The sequence below is a fragment of the Acinonyx jubatus genome, chromosome D3, assembly GCF_027475565.1.
Source record: "Acinonyx jubatus isolate Ajub_Pintada_27869175 chromosome D3, VMU_Ajub_asm_v1.0, whole genome shotgun sequence".
Taxonomy (NCBI): domain Eukaryota; kingdom Metazoa; phylum Chordata; class Mammalia; order Carnivora; family Felidae; genus Acinonyx; species Acinonyx jubatus.
The window spans coordinates 24,289,757-24,304,504 of NC_069392.1; the positions used below are offsets into that span (position 1 = coordinate 24,289,757).

Here is a 14,748-nt window from a genome sequence, read left to right on the forward strand (position 1 = left end):
CACCTCCCCGCCCCCTGCCCAACCCGCAGGTCTCGCTTCAGTTAGGGGTGGGGAGTTGGGAACTGTGTGAGTGGGCAGGGGGGCGAACAAAGCCAAGCTCCCGCCATTCTCCGCCAGCGCCCTCTCCACCCCGATGCGCCAGGAGGCCAGGGCGCGCCCCCCAGCGCACTGGCGCCGGACCCCGAGGCAAAACCCGAGCGGGGTACTCCGGAGCTGGCGAAGTGCGGGTTCATGGCGGGGGCCTCAGCAGCCAGCAACCAGGACCACCTTAAGAGCGAGCCCCGCCCCGGGACCGGAGCTCGGGCTGCGCTGATTGGTGCAAATGTAATGGCTGAAATTGATTGCTGAAATGCAAAACTTGTTGCTGCTTCTCCCGGCGCTGGGCGAGAGGCAGACACCGAGAGGGGAGCCGAGACCCTCGGAACGCCCCACGCAGAGCCCCCCCGCCAGCCAGGAGAGGGGTGCACGGACCCCCCCCAGGATTGCCCCCGCCCCCCCATTCCGGGCTCGTAGAGCGTAGCCGGAACGCCTCAGCCCGCTCGCCCAGCGTGGCCCCCCAACCCGCGTACGCCCCCCTCCTCGGGTCCGAGGGGGACTCGCGAAGCACCTCGGAGCGGAGGCACGGAACCCGAGACTCGGAGCGACCCAACCTCTCGTCTCGCTGCCCGCCCGCGCCTGGAACCGGGCGCGGAGACCCCTTCGAACTCAGAGACCGAATAGAAGAGGACAGAAGCGGCAGGCGGCGGACGTGGCCGCGAAGCGGCGCGCCGGGGTGCAGAGCACCCGCCGCGGAGCAGGGGGAACCGCGCCTTCCCTCAAACCTCGGCTCGGACCCCGGACGCCCGCCGCCTCCCCAGCCCCGCTTCGCCCTCGGCTCAGGGCCCGCACCCGTGATGCCGAGCGGAGCGTCCGGCCCTCCGACCCGCTGAAGAAACAGTAGCAGCTTGCTCGGGGCCGACGGAGACTGTGCGAGCGGATCGTGCTCGGCGGAGGCTTGGGCTGCCGAGCGCGGGGACTCCGGGGGGCGGGGGGGGGGGGCGGGGAGGGACTGCTCTGTCCATGCCCGGGCGCCAGCCACGGCTTTGAAGGGTCTCCTTGCTCGGCCCCTTAGCAGCTCCGCCACGGACTCCAGGAGGCTTCGGGAGACGTCCTGGGGCTTCCCACCCGACCCCGATCGGACTTAAGAAGGTGATCGCTCCGCTCTCCCTTCCTCCTTCCCGCCTCCTTCCCCCCCACTTAACTTTTTGTCTCCACTCGCCCGCAGCTCCGTCCCCTCCGCGCAAACCCACCCGCGTCTGTGCCAACTGCCGGGGCATGGGCCCCCCAGCACGGCTCCTGGAGGCCTCGCGGCACTGCAAGATGTGAGAGGCCCGGGTCCGGCAGAGCCAGAGCTTCGGGAGAGGAGCTGATAGCCCCCAGCCTCCACACGCAAGCGAGGTGGCGGTGCGCACTGCGCCCCCGCGGTGCTGAGCGTCCCGGAGCGCCCAACCCTGGGCCGGAACGTTTAGCTGGCCGGAGGCGCGCCGCGGAGAGCAGGCTGTCATGCCCTATTGATCCCCCCCGCCCCCCGCCAAGTATGTTTGGGCTGGACCAATTCGAGCCCCAGATCAACAGCAGGAACGCTGGCCAGGGCGAAAGGAACTTTAACGAGGCCGGACTAAGCATGAATGCCCACTTCAAGGCCCCGGCTTTCCACGCGGGGGGACCCCCTGGCCCCGTGGACCCTGCCATGAGCGCGCTGGGCGAGCCCCCGATCTTGAGCATGAACATGGAGCCTTACGGCTTCCACGCGCGGGGTCACTCGGAGTTGCACGCGGGGGGGCTGCAGGCACAGCCGGTGCACGGATTCTTTGGAGGCCAGCAGCCGCACCACGGTCACCCCGGAGGCCACCACCCCCATCAACATCACCCCCACTTTGGGGGCAACTTCGGCGGTCCGGACCCAGGGGCCTCATGCCTGCACGGGGGTCGCCTACTTGGCTACGGGGGCGCCGCCGCCGGCCTGGGCAGCCAGCCGCCCTTCGCTGAGGGTTATGACCACATGGCGGAGAGCCAGGGGCCCGAGAGCTTCGGCCCGCAGAGACCCGGGAACCTCCCGGACTTCCACAGTTCGGGCGCCTCGGGCCATGCGGTGCCTGCCCCGTGCTTGCCGCTGGACCAGAGCCCTAACCGAGCCGCCTCCTTTCACGGCCTGCCCGCCTCCAGCGGCTCCGATTCCCACAGTCTGGAGCCCCGAAGGGTGGCGAACCAAGGAGCCGTCGACTCGCTGGAATACAATTACCCTGGCGAGGCGCCCTCGGGACATTTCGACATGTTTTCGCCCTCCGATTCCGAAGGGCAGCTGCCTCATTATGCGGCGGGTCGCCAGGTTCCCGGGGGCTCCTTCCCCGGTGCCTCGGCCATGCCCAGAGCTGCAGGCATGGTGGGCTTGTCCAAAATGCACGCCCAGCAGCAGCAGCAGCAGCAGCAGCAGCAGCAACAGCAGCAGCAGCAGCAACAGCAGCAGCAGCAGCAGCAGCAGCAGCAGCAACAGCAGCAGCACGGCGTGTTCTTCGAGAGATTCGGCGGGGCCCGCAAGATGCCGGTGGGTTTGGAGCCGGGAGTAGGCTCCAGACACCCGTTAATGCAGCCTCCCCAGCAGGCCCCGCCACCCCCTCAGCAGCAGCCCCCGCAACAGCCGCAGCAGCCGCCGCCGCCGCCACCGCCGCAGCAGCCGCCGCCACCCGGGCTTCTGGTCCGACAAAATTCGTGCCCGCCGGCGCTCCCGCGGCCCCAGCAGGGCGAGGCGGGCACGCCCAGCGGCGGCCTGCAGGACGGGGGCCCCATGCTGCCCAGTCAGCACGCACAGTTCGAGTATCCCATCCACCGGCTGGAGAACCGGAGCATGCACCCTTATTCGGAGCCTGTGTTCAACATGCAGCACCCCCCTCCCCAGCAGGCGCCCAACCAGCGGCTGCAGCATTTCGACGCGCCCCCCTACATGAACGTGGCCAAGAGGCCGCGCTTTGACTTCCCGGGCAGCGCGGGAGTGGACCGCTGTGCTTCGTGGAACGGCAGCATGCCCAACGGCGCTTTGGACAACCACCTCTCGCCCTCCGCCTATTCGGGCCTCCCCGGCGAGTTCACGCCGCCCGTGCCCGACAGCTTTCCCTCAGGGCCACCCCTGCAGCATCCGGCCCCGGACCACCAGTCCCTGCAGCAGCAGCAACAGCAGCAGCAACAGCAGCAGCAGCAGCAACAGCAGCAGCGCCAAAACGCGGCCCTCATGATTAAGCAGATGGCGTCGCGGAATCAGCAGCAGCGGCTGCGCCAGCCGAACCTGGCTCAGTTAGGCCACCCCGGGGACGTGGGCCAGGGCGGCCTGGTACACAGTGGCCCGGTGGGCGGCTTGGCCCAGCCGAACTTTGAGCGCGAAAGCGCGGGCGCGGGGCGCCTGGGCACTTTCGAGCAGCAGGCGCCTCACTTGGCGCAAGAGAGCGCGTGGTTCCCAGGTCCGCACCCGCCGCCGGGTGACCTGCTGCCCCGCAGGCTGGGCGGCTCTGGCCTGCCGGCTGACTGCGGCCCGCACGACCCCGGCCTGGCGCCGCCCCCTCCCCCCGGCGGCTCCGGAGTGCTGTTCCGTGGCCCTCTGCAGGAGCCGCTGAGGATGCCCGGAGAGGGCCACGTGCCCGCGCTGCCCTCCCCCGGCCTGCAGTTCGGGGGCAGCCTGGCCGGCCTGGGCCAACTGCAGTCGCCCGGGGCTGGGGTGGGACTGCCCAGCGCTCCCTCCGAGCGCAGGCCCCCGCCGCCGGATTTCACAGCACCGGCGCTCGGGGGCCAGCCTGGCTTCCCGTTCAGCGCGGCGAACCGGCAGGCCACGCCACACAGCGGCCCCGGCGTGAACTCGCCCCCGAGCGCGGGCGGGGGCGGGGGAGGCACGGGCGGCGGCAGCGGAGGGGGCGCCTACCCGCCGCAGCCCGATTTCCAGCCCAGCCAGCGCACCTCGGCCAGTAAGCTGGGCGCGCTGTCGCTGGGCTCCTTCAACAAGCCCAGCTCCAAGGACAACCTGTTCGGCCAGAGCTGCCTGGCCGCGCTCTCCACCGCCTGCCAGAACATGATCGCCAGCCTCGGGGCCCCCAACCTCAACGTGACCTTCAACAAGAAGAACCCGCCCGAGGGCAAGAGGAAACTGAGCCAGAACGAGACCGACGGCGCGGCTGTGGCCGGCAACCCGGGCTCGGATTACTTCCCGGGGGGGACCACCCCTGGGGCCCCAGGGCCTGGAGGCCCGTCGGGGACTAGTAACAGTGGCTCCAAAGCCTCGGGGCCGCCCAACCCGCCCGCCCAGGGGGACGGCACGAGCCTCTCCCCAAACTACACCCTGGAATCAACATCCGGGAACGACGGCAAGCCGGTCCCCGGGGGCGGCGGCCGGGGACGGGGTCGAAGAAAAAGGGACAGTGGTCACGTGAGCCCCGGGACCTTCTTCGACAAGTACTCGGCCGCGCCAGACAGCGGGGGCGCGCCTGGGGTGAGCCCAGGGCAGCAGCAGGCGCCAGGCGCAGCCGTCGGGGGAAGCTCCACGAGCGAGGCTCGCGGGGCTCCTACGCCTCACGAGAAAGCGCTCACGTCGCCGTCGTGGGGGAAGGGGGCCGAGTTGCTCCTGGGGGACCAGTCGGACCTCATGGCTTCCCTGGACGGCGGGGCCAAGTCGGATGGGAGTTCCCCGCACGTGGGCGAGTTTGCCTCGGACGAGGTGAGCACGAGCTACGCCAACGAGGACGAGGTGTCGTCCAGCTCCGACAACCCCCCAGCCCTGGCCAAAGCGAGTAGGAGCCCCCTGGTGACAGGCTCGCCCAAACTCCCTCCCCGTGGGGTGGGCGCTGGGGAACACGGACCTAAGGCGCCCCCGCCCCCGCTCGGCCTGGGCATCATGTCTACCTCTACCTCCACCCCTGACAGCTACGGCGGGGGCGCGGGCCATCCCGGCACGCCGGGCCTGGAGCAGGTCCGGACCCCCACGAGCAGCAGCGGTGCGCCACCCCCCGACGAGATCCACCCCCTGGAGATCCTCCAGGCGCAGATCCAGCTACAGAGGCAGCAGTTCAGCATCTCCGAGGACCAGCCCCTGGGGCTCAAGGGTGGCAAGAAGGGGGAGTGCGCCGTTGGGTCCTCGGGCACGCAGAATGGCGACAGCGAGCTGGGCAGCTGCTGCTCCGAGGCGGTCAAGAGCGCCATGAGCACCATCGACCTGGACTCCCTGATGGCAGAGCACAGCGCCACCTGGTACATGCCCGCTGACAAGGCCTTGGCGGACGGCGCGGACGACGACAAGACGCTGGCACCTTGGGAGAAGGCCAAACCCCAGAACCCCAACAGCAAAGAAGGTATATGCGCTTGTTCCCTCCTCGGCTCCCCCAGACCCGTCCCCACCCCCCACCGCAGGCCTCAGCCTCCGCCTTGAATGCTCCATCCAAGGGGACCATCCCTTGGGGCTGAGGAGGGCACAGGGCCCTCGTAGTGCCCAGCCCGGGGCTGGATACCCTTCCTTTGGTTACAGCAAGGGCTCTGTGGGCAGAAATCCCACTTGCCCCTCCCCCCAACCTCCAGGCACTGCCGGGTAGATTCTAGGTACACACTCACATGGGGACTTAGATGGCAGCCCTTTGGGGATTATCTTAAAGTCCCTTCACCAACTTTTAGCTGAGCTGCTCGGTGGTGCTCAGACCACTAGGCAGGCCCCTTTCCTTTCACACCAAGACCCATCCTCACCCTCCTCATTTGGGCCGCTTCTACTTTGTAGGAATTGCGTGCCTCTCCCCTGCCCCCCCCCTTCCTGGTAGGATACCTGGGAAGTTGTGTTAATACCTTCCCACCTTTTCCTAGTCACCCAGAGCCTCCAGCTTGAGGCTGTGTATGCCAGCATCTTTAGGGGAAAAAAAAAAAGTTACCAGAGCTGGCGTCAGCAGCATCACTCAGAGGCAACGCCTAATTTGACATTTGTTCCTAATGAATAGCTGTTTTGTCTCTTCTTAACTATTAGAGTTGCATTAGAAACCTGGAGACCTGTCTGGTGGTGGGAGGCAGGCCCGCTTTCCCTGGGCATCTCCTTGACATTTGGTTGGGGGGGGGGTGCTGGGGCCGGGGTGGAGTCTGCTTGGCTCAGCCAGGGCATCATTTGTGTAGGGAGGATGTGGGTATATATTCTTAAGACACAAAGGACCCGCGTTTGTCAATATCTCTCCAGGCTTTGGTGACAGATGTCTGGTCCCAGCTCGTGTTTGCAATCTGAGCGCAGCCTCCCCACCAGGCCCGGGGTTGGGGGGGGGACTTTAAGGTGTGTGGGGAGGGGGTTAGTAAATGGACCTCCACTGCAGTTAAAGTACTAACAGGTTTGTTTTGTTTTGTTTTGTTTTGTTTTGAACCAAAAGAGGACCGGACTGCAGTAGATAACCATTTTGTTTTAATGAGGCCTTCCCCCCCCCCCCACCCCACAGATAATTGCTTCTTAAAATTAGGTAACACCCTCATTCCCTCTCCCCCCATCCGCACTTTTTCTTTTAAGCCCCAGTTGCCTCTCCTGGGTTTCACCAGGCCCAATATTACTGTGGAGGCCGGGCCAGCCGCTGCCGATAGAACCCTCTGCCTTTAAAAGCCTCGGCCCCAGATTCTTGCTCTCTCTTAGAGTTCTCTTCCTCGGTGTTGGTGTGCCTGGTCCTCCTGACCCTGGGTTTAAGGTGGCCGGCAGGTTTTAGGAGGGACAGGGGGAGGGGAAGCGCGTGCAGAGTTGGGTGGCTCGGGGAACTCGGGGCTTTCACCGCGCCGTCCGGGGGAGCTTTCCCGCTTAGGTTTTTCTAATTCATGAATGCGGCCTCGCGGCTTTTCTCTTTGTTCGCCTCCTGCCCAGCCCGGGACGCCGCTCTCTCATTTGAAGCTGGGTGTTTAGCATGCACAGCAGACGCCGAGGCTAGCATCAGCATTCTCCAGGCTTCTCCTAGGCAAGGCCATAAATTGGTTAGTTTGGGACCCTCCGCTTCTGCTCCCTGTTTCTTCCCCCCTTCCTTTTTAAAATGGAGTTGGACACCGCACCCTGCATGCCCAGGGCCGCCTCCCCCACCCACCCCGTCTCTTTTATTTTCTTGTACACAACATCTCGATCCTACCTCCCGATGGACGGATCGATAGCTGGTTAGCACAAATCCCAGGCCCTGTCACTTCTACCTGGCTGGGCCTGGCTGCCCCTCCCCCTCCCCGTCCTCCCCTCCCCCCTCTCCCAGTAATTAAGAACACATTGGCCAAAATAGGGGTGAGAAAAGTTTTTTAAAAACCCCTGATTCTGAGAATTAGTGAAGAAAAACCAGTAGCTGGTGGCCTTTGAGTCTTCTGAAGGGCCTCCAGTAGACTAGGAGAAGAGGAATTGAGTGGTTTTAAGATTTTTTTTTTTTAAGGTGTCACAGAGCCCTCTCTTCCCAGCCCAACTAATCTTTCTTTCCAGGAAAAAAAAAAAAGAAAAAAAAAAAGAAAAAAAAAAGAATGCGGGCTGTGCACGAAGAAATGTCACTAAAGATACGTTTTGTTTTGTTTGTTTCATTATCACAGTCAGAGGAGCGAAAATATTTTTTTGGAAACAGATGCTAGGCACTTTAGGGTTGATTTCCCCTGTAAGCTAACCGCAGCCCTCCCCTGCACGCGGAGGGGGACTTCCTTCAGGGACCGGGCTGCGGGGCTGGCCTCCTTAGCAGCATAGGCAGGGACAGCCACTTGACCTCCTTTGTTTTCCACTCTGTGATGTGGGAAGGACAGTTTCCTAGATAAAGCCCCGAATTGAGGTCACTCGCAGCTTCTGCAGCCTTGGGGCTGCTAGTTAAGGCTTTATAAGGTATCTGCATCTGATTCCTGCTCCCTTACTGGTAGTAAATAAGGATGATTAAACTTTTCATTATGATAACACCCTGTGGCTCCATCTGCACATGCTGTATAAATAGGTACACAGAGCCTTCAACAGGCCCCCGAGTCCCCTGGCTGGGAATCCGAGTGAAGTGTGCCACTTCAAAATAGAGTCGAAGAAGAATTTTTAAAGTAAAACGTTCTGCTTCCCCTTAAACACATGCCTGTGGGCCCGTCAGCCGTGAGGCAGGGTGTCCGGCAGCTTTGAATACACCTTCTGGAGGTTCTGGCCCCCGGCAAAGACCTTCCCTGCCACCCCCTCTCGGGCAAAGCCCGTTTTGGTAATGATATTTTATTTTGTCACGCCGTAAAACACGCCAGTACTAATGTGATTAAATATTAACACCGTTTCTGAAATTCTTCGCTCCGATGACAAAATGCTCGTCGGTATTTAACGAAATGATCTGTGCTGGGATTGGAGAGGACGAATAAGTCTTCAGAACTGCACAAGCCGTGGAGTCAGTGGGACGTGCCCAGATTGTCTTATGGGGTCTAGATGTCCTTCAGAGGGGAGGGAACCCAAGTGGCCAGTTGTAGTTCTGGCAAAGTCCAGGCCAGGATCACGTGTGATTAGGATTTTTTTTTTTTCTACCAGGTAAGCGAGCTTCTCCAAATGACGCTTCTCCCGACTTCTTCACCCGCCAAACAACTTTTATAATAATGAAACTCTGCATCTCATCTTGAGGTTCTGTTTGCACAAAGTTGGGGTGGGGGAAGGGTGAGGTTGTGCAGAGGGGCAGGGTGGGGGGAAGAGAAAAAAAGCCAGCTTGAGTTCGGGACCGATTCAGACATCTGTTATATCAGTGAGGATTACATGAATTTGAGACTAGTTTGCAACATCGTCCACCTATCCTTGTAATAGGTGTGTGGCTATTGGAGGAATTCCAAAACAGAGGAGGAGGAAAAAAAAAGCCCCGAGAGATGGCAGATAAAGGGAATTAAGTCTGAAAAAAGTACGTTCACCCCCTCCGGGCCCTGAAACGATTTTCAAAACTTGAGTTAACCGTATTCTGTGATAAGTTTATCCCTGCCAAACTTCCACTCCGTTGCTTGCTCTCTGTCCTGAAATCCGGAGTCGTCTCGAAACGTTCCTTCACACACACTGAAATAGGAGAGGGCTTCATGTATGCTTGTGCATGCAATCCTGCCCTTTTTGGAAGTATGATCTTTTTACAGTGATGCGGGAGAAATTTTTGGAATTTCATGCTTCTCTCAGCGTGCCGGTCGGACAGCAGTAAGCAGGGCTGAGAAATAGTAGGCAGGCAGGATCTGGACACTGAGTTTTCTTAGACATGGAGCAGGCTGGGGCGGGGGGGAGGAGGGAGGTCCTAAGGCTGTTTCCTGAGTCGTTTCCCCCACTGCCCACAGCGTGAAGAGAATTTTCTAGGCTCACTCAGACTTGTTTGGGGAAGGCAAGGCTCCTTGCCTTCCCATTTCCCTGCGAAATCACCCAGCACGGGTCGCATGCCTTCATGTGACTTTTGCGCCTCCGGAAGATGTAACCCAAAACTTCACAGGTGTTAATCAGGGGTAATGTAAACAGATAGGAGCCCCCTTTGTGCAGCTGACCAGCCAACTTGCTCCCCGGCTAGTCCGGGACATTCTACTACTGTTCTTTGGTGCTTGTTTAATATTTCATGGCTGTAATAAACCTGTCTTCTCTGCCCGCCTCCCGACATAAAACCCCAGCATAGCACACACATCTGCAATTATGCATTTCTACTAAATATTAATAAAGGACAAGGATTTTTTAAGGGCTTGAAGCTTATCGGTGTTGAACTTGCTGTGGTTTGCACCGCTGCTGGGTTTTTCTGGCTGTTTTGATTTTAAATAGCCACTGCCTTCCGATCTATACCAGAGACCTCTGTTCTGTTTCCATGTGTGTATCTGTACCTGTGAGTGTATAAATGTATACGGTTTTTGTAGATTGAAGGGTTTTCCTCAAGGATAGCCTTCTTTAATATAAATTCATTTAGATTTCTTGTGAGGCCCTTCAGACCGGAAGTAAGGGACTGTTGAACTGTACTTCTATTTTATGGAAGTTTCTAGGAAGGGAGCGAGGGCTGGTTAATCTAATATCTCTTTCTAGCAATGAAATTCTATGATTCCTGATACGATTTTGTTTGCCTGACAGAGGTATTTAAATTTCCACACAGAGTCTTAATAGGCCCTGAAAATCTTAATAGGTCCTGAAAAATAGATCCTGCCCTTGCCAAGAAGTTACTTGATACTCTCTGCTGATATAAAATATACATCTTTAATAAACAGTCCGGGAGGACCAGGTGAAATTAGAGGAGGGGAAATTCTTCCTACTCTGGCAGGACAAACTTGAGTGTGTCCTTGGGATTTTTCACAGGCTCTCCTGAACCCACTCCACGCTGGAAGATTTAGCAAAATCACCTTTTTCTCCGCTTGGCCGACAATCACATAGGGTCGTGTTCTTTGCCCCGGGAGTGATCTGCTTTGCCAAAGGCATTCAGGAGATAAAGACTCCTAGTAAGGAACACTGTATTTACCTCTGTTTGGTTAATTTTAGAGAATAAAAAGCTATAGCTTTTATGTCAAAGGATCAGATGTCCGGGGATGGGGAGTGTGCGGGGGGCCAGTAGGCCTCCCAGCAAATTGCAGCATAAACCCCCAAACCTTCTGATGTCGGAGGGGACCTGGGTCTGTCCGGCGGGGATGGGGGGAGGGCAGGCCCTGTAACCAGTGGGGGTACCTCTGTCCTTCCGTCTCTGTCCCCCTGTTTGTTCCAGCCAAATATTCAGTCTGGAGGGTCTGGAATAACCGGCTTCATCATTTTGACTCAAGTCGGGATTGTGACTTGCCGAGCGGTGTGTTTGTTTTAGGATGGTGTCTATTTTTAGGCCCGACTTGGGTGGACAGATTTGAGTGTGGGTTTTGATTGCTGGTGGCGGAGATGTTGGTATATACATGGGTGCGTGATTGAGAAGAGAGACACTTGGTGGAAAATTTTCAAGTTTCCTCACCTTCTCGGACACACGGAAGCCGAAGGAAGTGGTCTGGGGGCCGGCTCGAAAGAGCGTGGCGAGGTGGGTGTCGGGTCTGGGCCTGCCTGTGGCCCATGAGAGGAAAGCAAGGCCCCGTGCAACTCAACATGTAAAGGAGCCCCCCCCTTCCTTCCCCCACGCGCCCCCCCCCCCAGCCCACGCACACATACATATGCATGGCCAAGTGTATCTCCATCAAATCATCCAGCCACTCCAGTTTTCCCTTAATCTGCTTTCCCAAGGCAAGTGGACAAAGTTGCTAAACCTTCAGTCTCAATGGCGTCAGCTGACAGGTTCTGATTCTGCAAAGGACTGAATGAGCACAAGTCCTAAAAATAGACGGAGGATTTTGAAGATCCTAATTATGAAATCTCGGCCTCCCAGGCCTCCTGGGCTGTGGGTGACTTTGATCTGGAGTATTTCGGTAGCAGACGCACATCGCCCCTTGCTGGGTTGTGTGCGTGAGTGTGTGTGTGTGGAGGTGTCTGTCTGGCTGCGTTCAGCTAGCCCCACTCTCCAGCCGGGAGACGAATCTTTGAATCAGTGCCCACCACCCACCCCCCTCCGCCTCCCAGTTGTGGGAAGCGGACGCTGCTTCTCATTTATGGAAATTCCTCTCCTTTATTGTCATCTTTTGGTACCAACGTGGAGGAGACGACGCTGGGCTTTCGAATTAGTCACGGCCTTGCCTTCGGGGACCCTCTGTGTCTCGATGCACGACGGCTTAGCTGACCGTCCCCAACTCCACGCCACGCGGGCCCTGAGGAACTGCAGGGGACCCAGAGGAAGAGATGATTTGGGGGCCCCGGCACATTGTGCCCGATTGGGTTGCCCAGCGAGGAGGTGGCCCTGATCGTGTTCTGCCGCCTTGCCACGGTGTGACAGCAGGCAGGGACACACGGCCCCAGCAGGGCAACCGGTTACCTCAGGGTGTGAGTGAGGAGGGACGGTTGAGGGACGGCATTCTCACGGGGTACAATCCTTACAGGACGCCGAGGCCCGCTTTGTCTGCTGGCCTGCATTTTAATCAGCGGCCTCCAAGGTTTGGGAAGCAGATGAAGGGTCTGCTCCCAACATGGTGTTTGCCGAGAAAGGACACAGGAGAGGAAGCAGGGAAGGAACTGCTACGGGTCCCCCCCCCGTACCTTGAAATCTGAGGGGCTCTTTCGGGTTCTTGATGGCTTTGAGCTTTGGTCCGATGAGGCCACATTGGACTGGCAGCGCCCCCCCCAACCCCTCCCGGCTCCCGTACCTACTGAGTGGGGGTCCGTTCTAGCTAGCTATGATGTCCCAAATTCTCATTCTTCCTCTTGGCTGAGAAAACAGGTAGGTTTTCATAATCACCGCTTCCTTGCAAAGCTGGATCCGAGGGAGAACTTTATAGCGATCATGTGCGTAATCCTTTCACGATTTATCCATCATCGTGCGGACCCAAATGCCCTTTTAAACATAAAAGCAATTGAGTTTAACAGTTTGGAGGTCTGAGTGTATTCGCAGTAACCGATTGGCTCTCTCTGAAGGCGCATCTGACGTGGAATAGATTTGTCCCCCAAAAGGGGAAGACCCTCAACGAACACCCTAACACAGGCTCCCCTTGTGACCAAGCAGGTTGGTGGTGTTCTGCTCTTTAAAGCTCAGCGGTCCAGAGACCTCAGCCTAATGGCTGGTGGGATCCACTGGCCGACCCTGAAGCCTCGGTCTCTGTCTCCTTTCCCACCTTCTCCCTCTCTGTGCAAGATCTTGGGCTCCTCGTGAAATGTTTGGCCCTGGGATCCCCAACCTTTCAGCGGCCCCTGGCTTTCGGGGTTGCAGGCTGACTTATCTGTGCCAGTGTTTGGTTTTGCCTTAGGAAATGTGTCAGAGAGTGGTTCAGGGAGACAAGGAGACCCTTTGGCAGAGACCTATTTGGGGCCCATTGCTGTGGACTTCTTTGGGAAGTCGAGTGCTTTAAAGACCGCCCCCCTCCTCCTCACCGCCACCGCCCTGGGAGGGAGGGAACCAGGTCTTGCTTTTATCCTGCATGTCTCAAAAAAAACAAAAAACAAAAACCAAAAAAACCCCAAAACGATCTCCACGGTTAGTCAGAAATAGACGGCGATTGTCAGACTTTGGAGGAAGCGTGGACTAACTTTGGTCCTGAGGCACTCGGTGGCCCCTGTCTCCCCCATTTCCCCCTGCCGGCAGCCGGTCTGGTGAGAACCGAGTGGCTCGTAGATCGTAGATCGATTCTGAGGATTTAAAATTAGGTTTCCCTTTTTCTCGCTGGTAATAATTTAACAAGTGTCGGGGCACCAAGATTTAATTTGATCATAAAGGTTGGGTCCAGAGGGTCTCTGGGCCAACACGGGCTCGGGCCTTTCTGACGCAGCTGGCTTTGCATGGCGTGCCCCGGAGTTGAGCGAGGGCCCCAGTGTGGTGTCCCTGCTTGTATTTGGGAGCTCCTGGAACGTGAGGTGACAGTTAATGAGTGAACCCCTCCACTTGCACACACATGCGCACGGGCACACACACACACACACACACACGCACGCACTCACATATCCATTGCTCCCTGTGCTTCCAGTCATCCAGGGCAGGGTAGGGTGTCAAAAAGATATGACCCTTTTCAGTTACCGTGGAGCAGTGTTTTCAAACGCCCTTGGATCTTGGAACACAAGCATTGTCGAATGATTGGCAACGACCACCAGGAGTAAAATACTTCTGAGGGACCATCTTATGATCAGAGAGGGGGCGGGGAGTCCGAAGAAAACATAGCCTGCTTTGAAATCTCCTAAGCTCAGCCTTCCTGCGAAAGCGAGGGTTGGTTGGGAACTCACAGAGAAGTAAGTGGGTGCTGCCCTGTCTGCGTGGGCTGTCGGAAGAGTCCTTTTGCAAATGTTAGGACCCGAGAGGCCTGATATGTATATCCTTGCTCTCTTTGCCTAGGAGTTGGAAGGCGAGAGAAAAACATCCCTCGGTGGGAAGCCTGGATGGAGGTTGGGGTGCGGTTGATTTTCTCAGAGAGGGTAGTTAGACGGGTGGGTGGAGCGGGGAGAAGTGGGTCCGTACGAGTCGAAATGTTATTTACCGATACTTGGGATTCAGGAGTGCGGAATAATTTGTCAGTGTGGAAGTCATTCCCAGAACACTTCCTGGGTGAGTCTGGGGGTGACCGAATTGCTCGGGGGCTGTCGTTGGCCATCACGAAAGCACACAAAGTTCCTGGTTTGAGCCTCCACACGGACCCAGATTTTGGGGGAGAATCTAGATGTGGAGGGATCCAGCATGGGACTGGTGACCGAAATGGTGGGTCTCTTAGCAATCAGAGCCCGGTTTTGGTTAGGGAGTGGCTGAGGCAGGCGCACGGGGGTGGGGGGCAGAGGACGAAGACCCAGACGGACACTGGGTGGGTCAAGCCCTTGTAAAGTGCCTGTGGCCACCTTCTGCAGAGGAGTTGACCCCATGTGGCCCCCTACAGATGCACGGAGTTTCGCAGAGGGGCCTGGACCTTTCCATTAAGGAGGGACGATGGGGGTGGGGAAAAGGAGTGACCTCTCCCCTCGTGACCCCATAAGGTGACCACTGAGGCTTTCTTCCCAGCACCCAGCCCCTTTGGGGATAACCTTGCCTTTCACAGACCTTGCAGGCAGGCCCCAACTGCCTGGAAATGCAGGCAGCGCCCTCCTACACAATGTATATTTTTTTCCTTTTTCTGAATGGTAGGCAAAAAGGGAAGGCAAGTCAGTTGAATTCAGCAAGAGGAAGATTTCCCTGACTCCAGATAAGCCAAGTGGGGAAAGGAGCCGCAGAGATTCGGGTCTCCTTTTTCTGC

General features: G+C 58.4%; 1 protein-coding gene across 2 annotated transcripts in view; it reads left to right on the forward strand.

The window, feature by feature from the left end:
• The first annotated feature begins 368 nt into the window (after nt 1–368).
• The window catches only part of MN1 (MN1 proto-oncogene, transcriptional regulator), a 48,342-nt gene continuing 33,962 nt past the window's right edge, over nt 369–14,748 (forward strand). The window contains exon 1 of one of the 2 annotated variants that reach the window (XM_027050919.2): nt 369–5,366. In XM_027050919.2, the coding sequence (XP_026906720.2) occupies nt 1,577–5,366 (3,790 nt within the window). In that variant the 5' untranslated portion in view covers nt 369–1,576. The remainder of the gene's footprint in view (nt 5,367–14,748) is intronic. The other variant, XM_027050917.2, reaches the window with a different exon arrangement.